Here is a 14243-nt window from a genome sequence, read left to right as displayed (position 1 = left end):
TGACGGACAGAACTGGCTGTTGTATTCTGAACCAGTATCGATCTCTCACATTCTCGGATTCTGTTCCCCAGTTCTGGGCCTGTCACAGGGGATTGCTCAGTACGTTGGCTGTGAAGCATTGCCATTGTTTCCCGTTTGGAGCTATTCCGAGCTCCCCGCCAAGGGGTATCTCATCATGGGTGAAAACATGGGAAAGTCTAATCACATTCTCACCATCATCACGCATGCACTTTACCCCGTCTTCATTCCCCATCCCACCCCCTCTTTGGGTTACTGATAACGTGTTGAACTAGTGACCAGTTATTATTAACGAATTCACCAGCGGCTGACGAAGGGACATTAATTTTGCACATCTGCCTTGCAGACTGATGGTGCAAATCCGGAGCCCACAGTTTGCTATCGCCTGTGACTGTGTTATCACGCAATTCCAGTTCTTCTTATTTACAGTACATGAAGGTTACTCAGACCCCTCAGCTTATCCACTGGGCCAGTTGCCTCATAGTTAATTAGTTTTACTCTTAAACAGTTTATGATATACATTTGTTTGTTTACTGACACAGTGACATAGTACAAATGAGTCAACCGAGCTTCCTAACTAAATAGAGAAAAATTAAATATTCCTTTGTCAAATAGGCCCAGTACTGTCCATATTATATCCTCTGCTATGGTTGAGTTGTTGCAGAATGTGCCCACATCTGGTGAATGAATAAGGTCAACTCCAAAGATGTGCGGGTTAGGTGGATTGGTCGTGCTAAATTGCTGTTAAAAAGTGTGGTGCTGGAAAAGCACAGCAGGTCAGGCAGCATCCGAGCAGCAGGAGAGTCAATGTTTCAGGCATTAGCCTTTCATACCCGAAATGTCGACTCTCCTGCTCCTCGGATGCTGCCTGACCTGCTGTGCTTTTCCAGCCACATTTTTTGACTCTGATCTCCAGCACCTGCGGTCCTCCTTTCTCCAAGCTAAATTGCCCCATAGTGTTGAGGGATGTGCAGTCTAGGTGGGTTAGCCATGGGAAATGCAGGGTTCCAGAGATAGGTGGGAGGAGGGGGTGGGTCTGGGTGGGATGCTCGATGTACCAAATGGCCTGCTTCCACACTGTAGGGCTTCTATGATTCTATGAGTAATAACATTGAACATAGAGCATTGAAAATACAGCACAGAACAGGATCTTAGGCCCACGATGTTGTACCGAGGTTTAATCCTAATGTAAAATAAAATAACTTAACCTATGTACCCCTCAACTCACTGTTATCCATGTGCATGTCCAGCAGTCGCTTAAATGTCTCCAATGACTCTGCTTCCACCACCTCAACTGGCAACGCATTCCATGCATTCACAACTCTCTGCGTAAAGAACCTACCTCTGACATCCCCTCGATACCTTCCTACTAACACCTTAAAACTATGGCCCCTCGTCCCAGTCAATCCTGCCCTGGGGAAAAGTCTCTGGCCATTGACTCTATCTATTCCTCTCATTATCTAGTACACCTCGATCAGGTCACCTCTCTTCCTCCTTCTCTCCAGAGAGAAAAGTCCGAGCTTTGTCAACATTTCTTCATAAGGCAAGCCCTCCAGTCCAGGCAGCATCCTGGTAAACCTTCTTTACACCCTCTCCATGTCACTTGGTCACACAGAACTTGAGTATTGCAGAAAAAAAAACCATGATGCTGAAGCTTTTCACCCTGTGCTCATCAGGACACTTGCAAGAATACCACATTTCAAGCAGTAATTCAAACCACATGAAAAAAGGCTGCTGATTGGTTGATTATATTAGAATTAGAATCCGTACAGTGTGGAAACAGGCCCTTCAGCCCAACCAGTCCACACCAACCCTCTGAAGAGTAACCCACCCAGACCCATTTCCCTCTGACTAATGCACCGAACACTATGGGCAATTTCCCATGGCCAATTCACCCTAACCTGCATATCATTGGGCTGTGGGAGGAAACCGGAGCACCCGGAGGAAACCCACACAGACACTGGGAGAATGTGCAAACTCCACACAGACAGTTGCCCTGAGGCTGGAATTGAACCTGGGTCCCTGGTGCTGTGAGGCAGCAGTGCTAACCACTGAGCCACCGTACCGCCCCCAAATTGCTGTTGGACTGAGTTTCTTGCTCAGCCACTTCGGGGGCAGTTAAAAACCAACTCCATTGATGTGAGTCTGGAGTCATGTGGAGGCTAGACCAGGTAAGAACAGCAGATTTCCCTACCTACAGACCGCTGATGAATCACAGGGAGTTTTATGATATTCGATGGTCCTTTTATTTGTTTGTGGATCACCGTTAACAAGCTTAATATTCAGGATAGTTTATGAATTTAATTCAAATTCCACTACTGCCATGCTGGGATTAGAGTATTAGTCCCCACAGTATTATTCTGGACTTCTGATTTGTGACATTATGATGCCACTACCCTTCCCAGATCTATGGCAAGAGGAACAGGTCAGAGGCCAGTTATTCTGTAGCGAGTAGCTCCCCTCTTGACTCACCAGCTACAGGACACAAGTCAGGAGTGGGATGCAATACTCCCCATGTACCTGAATAAATGCAGCTCCAACAACACTCAACCATCCAGTGCTAAGCAGCCTGCCTGATTAGCACCCCTCCAAGCCACACACCATCCTGTCTTGTAGCTGTCACTGGTTCAAAATCTTACAGCTCCTTTCCTAGCACCAAAGTGGGTGTCCTTACAACCCATGGCCTGCAGAAGTTCAAGAAGGCAACTTATCATCACCTTCTTGAGGGAAGTTGGGTATGGGCAGTAAATGCTGGCCTAAATAACAATACATGAATGAATAAGAAAGAAAAAAATTGTTACAAGTTGTGAAATTCTATCCGGCTTTTTATAATGTAGGTCATTAATATAGATCAAGAAAAAGCAGGAGTCTCGATAATGAATTGAGGTGGAGCCTGTGGAAAGCAAATGAATGATCAATATCCTTTGTTTTTGTCACAGCCAGCTTCACAAACCGTGCTGCTGCTGTCTCCCTTATTCCCGGGGCCTCCACTTTGACAGCAAGTTAGTTATGTGGCACTTTATCCAACATCTTTTTGAAGTCTGAATACAGTGCGATCTGATCAGACCTCTGCAACTTAATCAAAACATTTCATTGACTTAGTGGGCTGGCTTTGCCTAATTCATTTGTACTTGCCAAGTCTTATGTTTTTACAAGCTTCTGGTTTGGAAAGGAGAGGAAAGTGCACATCTATAAATTCCATCTATAAAAATTGGACCTCACTACTGTATTTGGCTTTCTGTGCTGGAAAGATTTGTACACCAGTCACACAAGATTCACACAGGTTCTGCAGCACAGAAACAGGCCATTCAGCCCAACTGGTCATTATGCTTCACTTCCCCTATCCTTTGTCTCACTCTGTCAGTGTTTTTCTGCCCCCTCTATTTATTCAGCTTTCTGTTAAATTCACCTCACTTTGCCTCACGATTCTTTGGTTTCCACAATCTGTCCATCTTCAGGTAAAGACAGTTTTCCTGTTGGTTTTATTCGTTTGGATCAGTTTTGCAATGTAGCATTAACAGGCACTATTGTTGCTTCTAGATGCAGCAGTCTTCATTCCTGGTCTGCCTCTGTATAGCCTCGGGGAGCTTGCTCACTCACTCAGCCTGACCCCTTCCTAATCATTGTCATTTCAGGCCGTGTAGGGAGCTCCACAGTTGCTTAGGCAGGATTGTGCAGGCTGTCTTCTTCTTGTGCAGAGCCTGGGTGATCAAGATGAGACTTCTCTCTTTGCCACAGGTACTGGGAGGCTATCGGTCGGTGGGATGAAGCCATTCAGCTGACGCCAGACTGTGCCGCACTCTACGACATGAAAGCACAGGTACTATTACCAGTGTATCACCTTTACTTTTCACTTTTGTTTCATTGTCTGCTTAATGCGGTCATGCAATGCCCACGAGCAAGCAAGTGTCCGAGACCGAGCAACCCTACCTCGTTTTGAACCATGTGGAGGAGCTGGTGTTGGACTGGGGTTTACAAAGTTAAAAATCACACAGCACCAGGTTATAGTCCAACAGATTTATTTGGAAGCACTAGCTTTCGGAGCGCTGCTCCTTCATCACATGGTTTTGATGAAGGAACGGTGCAGTATCGAGGGAGTGTTGCATTGTTACCGGTTCTGACTTGCTGAAGAAATGTTAGCCTGACGTCTGCTCTGCCCTCTCAGGTTGTTGTGTAGAATCTGACTGTGTTAGAGTCAAGAGTCAAGAGATGTACAGCACAGAAACAGACTCATGTGTTATTTTGCAGAACAGCAGGGGAGCCCTCCCTGGTGGTTCTAGTGAATATGTAAACCTCAGCCAGCAGCATTGAAACAGATTTTTATTTGAGAATTGCTGAAGAAACACAGTTTGTTGAGGTTTTTCGTCTTGCACTCATCAGGGCAATTGGAGCAAAGTACCAAAGTAAAGGGGAACAATTGCCAAACACTCTTTTCGCATAACGTATAAAATCTTTTTCCCATAGAATAGTTCCAGCACAGAAAGAGGCCGTTCAGCCCATCATGTCCGTGCCAGCGGAATAACCTATCCCTCCTTTCTAACCGCACTGTCCAGCCCCCGGTCTGGATCCCTGCGGGTCCCAGTGTTTCAGGAGCAGATCCAGGTTCCTTTTCAATGAGGGTTTCTGCCTCCACCACCAAACTGGGCAATGAGTTCCAGACCCCCACCACCCTCGGGGGGGGGGGGGGGGGGGGGTGGGGTGGGGAAGGGGTTTATCCTCACATCCCCATCAATCCTTCTACCAAACAGCTTAAATCTGTAACTGATCTCTCTGTTGGGGGAAACAGTTCTTCCCTAGCCACTCCGTGCAAGTGCTCACTATGTCGTTCACCTCGATTAAATCACCTCTAATTCTAAGGGAAACAACCCCAGCCCATGCAGTCTTTCCACAGGACTGGAATTTTCAAGCCCTTGCAAATTCACCAAAGCTGCTTGGACAGCACCTTCCAAACCCACGACCACTTCCATCTGTACAGGCAAGGGCAGCAGATACCTGGGAACAACTTGGAAATATTTTGCCATTCCTTCAGTGTCACCGCATTGAAATCCCAGAATTCCCTCTCTAGAGCAGTGCACGTCTTCCTACAGCACATGGACTGCAGCAGATCAAGAAGGCAGCTCACCCCCACCTTTCTGCAACTGTTGACCCGAACAGTACACAAGACTTCAGTATGGATTAACCACTGCCTTCTTTAGTTCAAGCATTACATCCCTACTCTTGTATGCAGTACCTCGCCAAGCGAAGAAAAGTATCTCATGTACTTGGTTTATCACTTTATCTACCTGCCATCTTCAGGAACCTGTGGCCGTTCACTTCAAAGTCTTTCACTTCCTCTACGGCTCTCAATATCCTCACGTTTACTACGCATTTGCTTGTCTTTGCTGCCCTTTCCAAATGCATATCATCTTTCTTTTCCAAGTTGAATAATATTTGCTCCTTTTCAAGCAGCTACACCAAACTGCTGGATATCAACCTAACGGCCACCCTCTTCACTATAAACTCCTGGCTAATGTTTGTGTTGTGATGCCTCCCAAAATATAATGGAGGAGATTGCTGTAGTCTTGACTGAGATCTTTAAACTCTCTTTAGCCACAGGAGAGGTCCCAGAAGACTGAAGAATGTTGGGACAGCAGAGATAATCGAGGAAATTACAGGCCAGTGAGCCTTATATTGATGATAGGGAAATGATTGGAGAAGATTCTTAGGGACAGAATGCATTCACATTTGGAGAAAAATTGATTTATTTGGGATAATCAGCATGGCATTGTGCAGGAAAGTTCACAACGTTGATTTATTTGTTTGAGGGGGGTGACAAAGTTGATTGATGAGGGTAGGGTATCAATATGGTCCACATCGACTTTACTAAACCATTTGAGAAGGTTCCTCATGGTAGGCTGCTTCAGGAGATGAGGTCAGATGGGATCCACAGGGAGTCGGTAAGCTGGATGAGGAGAGGGTGCAGAAGAGGTTTACCAGGATGTTGCCTGGATAGGAGTGTGTGTTTCTGACTGGAGGACTGTGACCAGTGATATTCCACAAGGATCAATGCTGAGAGCTCTGTTGCTGGTAATATATACATATAAATAATTTGGATGGAAATGTAGGTGATCTGATTGGTCAAGCTGTAGATAGTGAGGAAGGTTGTTAAAGGATACAGCAGGATATAGTTCATTTAGAAAGTTGTGCAGAGAGATAGCAGGTGAAGTTTTTTAGATTACTTACAGTGTGGAAACAGGCTCTTCGGCCCAACAAGTCCTCACCGCCCCGCCGAAGCGCAACCCACCCATACCCCTACATTCGCCCCTTACCTAACACTACGGGCAATTTAGCATGGCCAATTTACCTGACCTGCACATCTTTGGACTGTGGGAGGAAACCGGAGCACCCGGAGGAAACCCACGCAGACACGGGGAGAACGTGCAAACTCCACACAGTCAGTCGCCTGAGGCGGGAATTGAACCCGGGTCTCTGGCGCTGTGAGGCAGCAGTGCTAACCACTGTGCCACCGTGCCGCCCTTAATCTGAACAAGTGGGAGGTGATGCACTTTGGGAGGTCAAATGCAAGAGGAAGGTAGACAGTAAATGGCAGGACCCTGAGGAGTATTGATATCCAGAGGGATCTTCGGGTGCCAGTCCCAAAGCTCCCTGAAAGTAGTAACACAAGTAGATAAGGTGGGAAAGGAGGAGGCTGGCTTCTTACCCTCACTGGTCAGGGCATTGAGTATAAACGTTGGCAAGTCGTGTTGCAGCTGTATAAAACTTTAGTTAGGCCACATTTGGAATATTGTGTGCAGTTCTGGTCACCACACCATAGGAAGGATGTGGAGGCTTTGGAGAGGGTGCAGAAGAGGTTTACCTGGATGTTGCCTGGATTGGAGTGTGTTAGCAATAAGGAGAGGTTGGACAAACTTGGGTTGTTTTCACAAGAGTGTCAGAGGCTGAGGGGTGACCCGATCGAAGTGTATAACATTATGAGAGGCGTGGATCATCACAGCCTTTTTTCCCATTGTGGGAATGCCAAATACTGTGGGCGGGCAGAGGTTTAAGGTGAGAGGGGGAAAGTATAATGGAGATATACGAGGCAGTGTCAGGTGCCTGGAACATGGTAACTGGAGAGGTGATAGAAGCAGATACATAACAATGTTCAAGAGGCATTTAGACAGACTAATGATCTCAGACTCATGAACAGGCAGGGAATAGAGGGATAGTGACCATTAGAAGGCAGATGGGATTAGGTTAGAATAGGATCATGGTCAGTGCAGACATGGTGGGCCGAAGGGCCTGCTCCTGTGCTTTATTGTTCCCTGTTCTATCAGTTCCAAATGCATCAGCAATATTCAGGTTCTGTACAACCTAAATCGCCACCCAGGTTGATCGGGTTGTTAAGAAGGCAAACGCTGTGTTAGCTTTTATTGGTAGAGAGGTTGAGTTCCAAAACCATGAGATCATGCTGTACAAAACTCTGGTGTCGCCACACTTGGGGTATTGTGTACAGTTCTGGTCACTGCGTTATAGGAAGGATGTGGAAGCTTTGGAAAGGGTGCAGAGGAGATTTAGATTAGATTACTTGCAGTGTGGAAACAGGCCCTTCGGCCCATCAAGTCCACACCGCCCCGCCGAAGCGCAGCCCACCCATACCCCTACATTTACCCCTTACCTAACACTACGGGCAATTTAGCGTGGCCAATTCACCTGACCTGCACATATTTAGACTGTGGGAGAAAACCGGAGCACCCGGAGGAAACCCACGCAGACACGGGGAGAACGTGCAAACTCCACACAGTCAGTCGCCTGAGGCGGGAATTGAACCCGGGTCTCTGGCGCTGTGAGGCAGCAGTGCTAACCACTGTGTCACCGTGCCGTTACTAGGATGTTGCCTGGTATGGAGGGAAGGTCTTAGGAGGAAAGGCTGAGGGACTTGAGGCTGTTTTTGTTAGAGAGAAGCAAGTTGAGAGGTGGCTTAATTGAGATATAAAATATCATCAGAGGGTTAGATAGGGTGGACAGTGAGAGCTTATTTCCTTGGCTGGTGATGGCTAGCATGAGGGGACATAGCTTTAAATTGAGGGATGATCGATATAGGACAGATGTCAGAGGTAATTTCTTTACTCAGAGAGTAATAGAGGCGTGGAATGCCCTGCCTACAACAGTAGTAGACTTGCCAACTTTAAGGACATTTAAATGGTCATTGGATAGGCATATGGGTGAAAATGGAACAGTGTAGGTTAGATGGGCTTGAGATGAGTTTTACAGGTCAGTGCAATATCAAGGGCTGAAGGGCCTGCACTGCGCTGTAATGTTCTATATTCTATTAAATTAATAACCATCCATTAATTTATTAATTCACTGTACACAAAACCATCATGTTACAATGGTGACTCCATTATACCAGAGTTTTTGATCATATGGAGCTTTGAAATATCATAAGGCTGTGAAATGTGATGTATAGGTTCCCCAGCTACTGTCTCCATCCATCTCTTTGAGATTAAGCTATTGGGTTCGCAACCTCGGTGTCCCATTCGCTCGTCAAGATGAGCTTCCAAATTTCATCTTCCAGATAATACTGAGACCGTCTTTATCTACCTCTGTAACATCATTGAGCTATATCCATGTCCCAATTGACTTTCTGCTGAAATCCTAACTCATGTTCATGCTACATCCAGATCTAATGATTGCAATGCCTTCTGGCTGCCGGTCCACAATCTGCTCTTCTTAACTGAACACTAACAGTTTATTATTTGGTGATGCTGGGCGGACAAAGTTAAAAAAAATCACACACCAGGTTAGAGTCCCAACAGGTTTATTTGGAAGCACGAGATTTCGGAGCACTGCTCCTTCACAAACCCTTCCAAGACTCTAACCTTTACTGCATTGTCTGAGCTGAGATGTCATCTTATTTTAATAACACCTTAACTTATCTCGAGAATGTGACCGGAAAGAGGTTCTGGGATTTACATATTAATGAACCGAAACCTGCAAACCATTCTAAAAGATGAAAGACTTAACAGCAATTAGGTTTGTTCAATGTATTGTTTCAGTTGCATCACATTGAATTTCGAACAGAAATGCATCAAAATTAATTTAATATCCCATCCCTGTAGTGATAATGCAGCTCAGTCCTGTGGCCCATCAGTTCTTTGTGCCAGTGGACACCACATACTCCCTCTCCAAGGGCACCACGTGCTCCCTCTCCATGGACACCACATACTCCCTCTCCATGGACACCACATACTCCCTCTCCATGGGCACCACATACTCCCTCTCCATGGACACCACATACTCCCTCTCCATGGACACCACATACTCCCTCTCCATGGGCACCACATACTCCATCTCCATGGGCACCACATACTCCCTCTCCATGGACACCACATACTCCCTCTCCATGGACACCACATACTCCCTCTCCATGGACACCACATACTCCCTCTCCATGGACACCACATACTCCCTCTCCATGGACACCGCGTGCTCCCTCTCCATGGACACCACATACTCACTTTCCATGGGCACCACGCACTCCCTCACCATGGACACCGCGTGCTCCCTCTCCATGGACACCACATACTCCCTCTCCATGGGCACGACATACTCCCTCTCCATGGGCACCACATACTCGCTCTCAATGGACACCACGTACTCCCTGTCCATGGACACCACATGCTCCCTCTCCATGGGCACCTCATACTCCCTCTCCATGGACACCACATACTCCCTCTCCATGGGCACCACATACTCCCTGTCCATGGACACCACATGCTCCCTCTCCAGGGGCACCTCATACTCCCTCTCCATGGGCACCACATACTCCCTCTCCATGGACACCGCGTGCTCCCTCTCCATGGGCACCACATACTCCCTCTCCATGGACACCTCATACTCCCTCTCCATGGGCACCACATACTCCCTCTCCATGGACACCGCGTGCTCCCTCTCCAAGGACACCACATACTCCCTCTCCAAGGGCACCACATACTCCCTCTCCATGGACACCACATACTCCCTCTCCATGGGCACCACATACTCCCTCTCCATGGGCACCACATACTCCCTCTCCATGGACACCACATACTCCCTCTCCATGGGCACCACATACTCCCTCTCCATGGACACCGCGTGCTCCCTCTCCATGGACAGCACATACTCCCTCTCCATGGAAACCACATACTCCCTCTCCATGGACACCACATACACCCTCTCCATGGGCACCACATACTCCCTCTCCATGGTCACCACATACTCCCTCTCCATGGACACCACATACTCCCTCTCCATGGACAGCACATACTCCCTCTCCATGGAAACCACATACTCCCTCTCCATGGACACCACATACACCCTCTCCATGGGCACCACATACTCCCTCTCCATGGTCACCACATACTCCCTCTCCATGGTCACCACATACTCCCTCTCCATGGACACCACATACACCCTCTCCATGGGCACCACATACTCCCTCTCCATGGACACCACATACTCCCTCTCCATGGACACCGCGTGCTCCCTCTCCATGGACACCGTGTGATCCCTCTCCATGGGCACCGCGTGCTCCCTCTCCATGGGCACCGCGTGCTCCCTCTCCATGGACACCGCGTGCTCCCTCTCCATGGGCACCGCGTGCTCCCTCTCCATGGGCACCGCGTGCTCCCTCTCCATGGGCACCGCGTGCTCCCTCTCCATGGACACCACGTGCTCCCTCTCCATGGGCACCACATACTCCCTCTCCATGGGCACCACATACTCCCTCTCCAAGGACACCTCATACTCCCTCTCCATGGACACTACATACTCCCTCTCCATGGGCACCACATACTCCCTCTCCAAGGACACCTCATACTCCCTCTCCATGGACACTACATACTCCCTCTCCATGGACACCTCATACTCCCTCTCCATGGGCACCACATACTCCCTCTCCATGGGCACCTCATACTCCCTCTCCATGGGCACCACATACTCCCTCTCCATGGGCACCGCGTGCTTCCTCTCCATGGACACCTCATACTCCCTCTCCATGGGCACCACATACTCCATCTCCATGGACACCACATACTCCCTCTCCATGGGCACCACATACTCCCTCTCCATGGACACAACATACTCCCTCTCCATGGACACCACACACTCCCTCTCCATGGACCCCACATACTCCCTCTCCATGGACACCACATACTCCCTCTCCATGGGCACCACATACTCCCTCTCCATGGGCACCACATACTCCCTCTCCATGGACACCACATACTCCCTCTCCATGGACACCACAGACTCCATCTCCATGGGCACCACATACTCCCTCTCCATGGTCACCACATACTCCCTCTCCATGGACACCTCATACTCCCTCTCCATGGGCACCACATACTCCATCTCCATGGACACCACATACTCCCTCTCCATGGACACCGCGTGCTCCCTTTCCATGGACACCTCATGCTCCTTCTCCATGGGCACCACATACTCCCTCTCCATGGACACCACATACTCCCTCTCCATGGACACCACACACTCCCTCTCGATGGACACCGCGTGCTCCCTTTCCATGGACACCACATACTCCCTCTCCATGGACACCACATACTCCCTCTCCATGGACACCACATACTCCCTTTCCATGGACACCTCATACTCCCTCTCCATGGGCACCACATACTCCCTCTCCATGGGCACCGCGTGCTCCCTCTCCATGGACACCTCATACTCCCTCTCCATGGGCACCACATACTCCATCTCCATGGACACCACATACTCCCTCTCCATGGGCACCACATACTCCCTCTCCATGGACACAACATACTCCCTCTCCATGGACACCACACACTCCCTCTCCATGGACACCACATACTCCCTCTCCATGGACACCACATACTCCCTCTCCATGGGCACCACATACTCCCTCTCCATGGGCACCACATACTCCCTCTCCATGGACACCACATACTCCCTCTCCATGGACACCACAGACTCCATCTCCATGGGCACCACATACTCCCTCTCCATGGTCACCACATACTCCCTCTCCATGGACACCTCATACTCCCTCTCCATGGGCACCACATACTCCATCTCCATGGACACCACATACTCCCTCTCCATGGACACCGCGTGCTCCCTTTCCATGGACACCACATACTCCCTCTCCATGGGCACCACATACTCCCTCTCCATGGACACCTCATACTCCTTCTCCATGGACACCTCATACTCCCTCTCCATGGACACCTCATACTCCCTCTCCATGGGCACCACATACTCCCTCTCCATGGACACCACATACTCCCTCTCCATGGACACCACACACTCCCTCTCCATGGACACCGCGTGCTCCCTTTCCATGGACACCACATACTCCCTCTCCATGGGCACCACATACTCCCTCTCCAAGGTCACCTCATACTCCCTCTCCATGGACACTACATACTCCCTCTCCATGGGCACCACATACTCCCTTTCCATGGACACCACATACTCCCTCTCCATGGGCACCACATACTCCCTTTTCATGGACACCTCATACTCCCTCTCCATGGGCACCACATACTCCCTCTCCATGGGCACCACATACTCCCTCTCCATGGGCACCACATACTCCCTCTCCATGGACACCTCATACTCCCTCTCCATGGGCACCACATACTCCCTCTCCATGGACACCACATACTCCCTCTCCATGGACACCTCATACTCCCTCTCCATGGGCACCACATACTCCCTCTCCATGGACACCACATACTCCCTCTCCATGGACACCTCATACTCCATCTCCATGGACACCACATACTCCCTCTCCATGGACACCACATACTCCCTCTGCATGGACACCACATACTCCCTCTCCATGGACACCTCATACTCCCTCTCCATGGACACCACATACTCCCTCTCCATGGGCACCACATACTCCCTCTGCATGGACACCTCATACTCCCTCTCCATGGGCACCACATACTCCCTCTCCATGGGCACCACATACTCCCTCTCCATGGGCACCACATACTCCCTCTCCATGGACACCTCATACTCCCTCTCCATGGGCACCACATACTCCATCTCCATGGACACCACATACTCCCTCTCCATGGACACCACATACTCCCTCTCCATGGACACCACATACTCCCTCTCCATGGGCACCACATACTCCCTCTCCATGCGCACCGCGTGCTCCCTCTCCATGGACACCACATACTCCCTCTCCATGGGCACCACATACTCCCTCTCCATGGGCACCACATACTCCCTCTCCATGGGCACCACATACTCCCTCTCCATGGACACCACATACTCCCTCTCCATGGACACCACATACTCCCTCTCCATGGGCACCACATACTCCCTGTCCATGCGCACCGCGTGCTCCCTCTCCATGGACACCACATACTCCCTCTCCATGGACACCACATACTCCCTCTCCATGGACACCTCATACTCCATCTCCATGGACACCTCATACTCCATCTCCATGGACACCACATACTCCCTCTCCACGGACACCACATACTCCCTCTCCATGGGCACCACATACTCCATCTCCATGGACACCACATACCCCCTCTCCATGGGCACCACATACTCCCTCTCCATGGACACCTCATACTCCCTGTCCATGGACACCACATACTCCCTCTCCATGGACACCTCATACTCCATCTCCATGGACACCACATACTCCCTCTCCATGGACACCACATACTCCCTCTCCATGGACACCACATACTCCCTCTCCATGGACACCTCATACTCCCTGTCCATGGACACCACATACTCCATCTCCATGGACACCACATACTCCATCTCCATGGACACCTCATACTCCCTCTCCATGGACACCTCATACTCCATCTCCATGGACACCACATACTCCCTCTCCATGGACACCACGTACTCCCTCTCCATGGACACCTCATACTCCATCTCCATGGACACCACATACTCCCTCTCCATGGACACCACATACCCCCTCTCCATGGGCACCACATACTCCCTCTCCATGGACACCTCATACTCCATCTCCATGGACACCACATACTCCCTCTCCATGGACACCACGTACTCCCTCTCCATGGACACCACATACTCCCTCTCCACGGACACCACATACTCCCTCTCCATGGGCACCACATACTCCATCTCCATGGACACCACATACCCCCTCTCCATGGGCACCACATACTCCCTCTCCATGGACACCGTGTGCTCCCTCTCCATGGGCACCACAAACT

At 49.7% G+C, this 14243-nt stretch overlaps 1 protein-coding gene across 1 annotated transcript in view; it reads left to right on the top strand.

The window, feature by feature from the left end:
• Positions 1-14243, top strand: part of ttc33 (tetratricopeptide repeat domain 33) — a 167612-nt gene that overhangs the window by 82793 nt on the left and 70576 nt on the right. The window contains exon 3 of the mRNA XM_087975177.1: positions 3757-3838. Within this exon, the coding sequence (XP_087831303.1) occupies positions 3757-3838 (82 nt within the window). The remainder of the gene's footprint in view (positions 1-3756; positions 3839-14243) is intronic.

The sequence above is a fragment of the Chiloscyllium plagiosum genome, unplaced genomic scaffold, assembly GCF_037043375.1.
Source record: "Chiloscyllium plagiosum isolate Xiang-an unplaced genomic scaffold, Cpla_swu_hap1 HiC_scaffold_2, whole genome shotgun sequence".
NCBI lineage: Eukaryota > Metazoa > Chordata > Chondrichthyes > Orectolobiformes > Hemiscylliidae > Chiloscyllium > Chiloscyllium plagiosum.
This window is presented reverse-complemented; position numbering and strand designations above follow the sequence as displayed.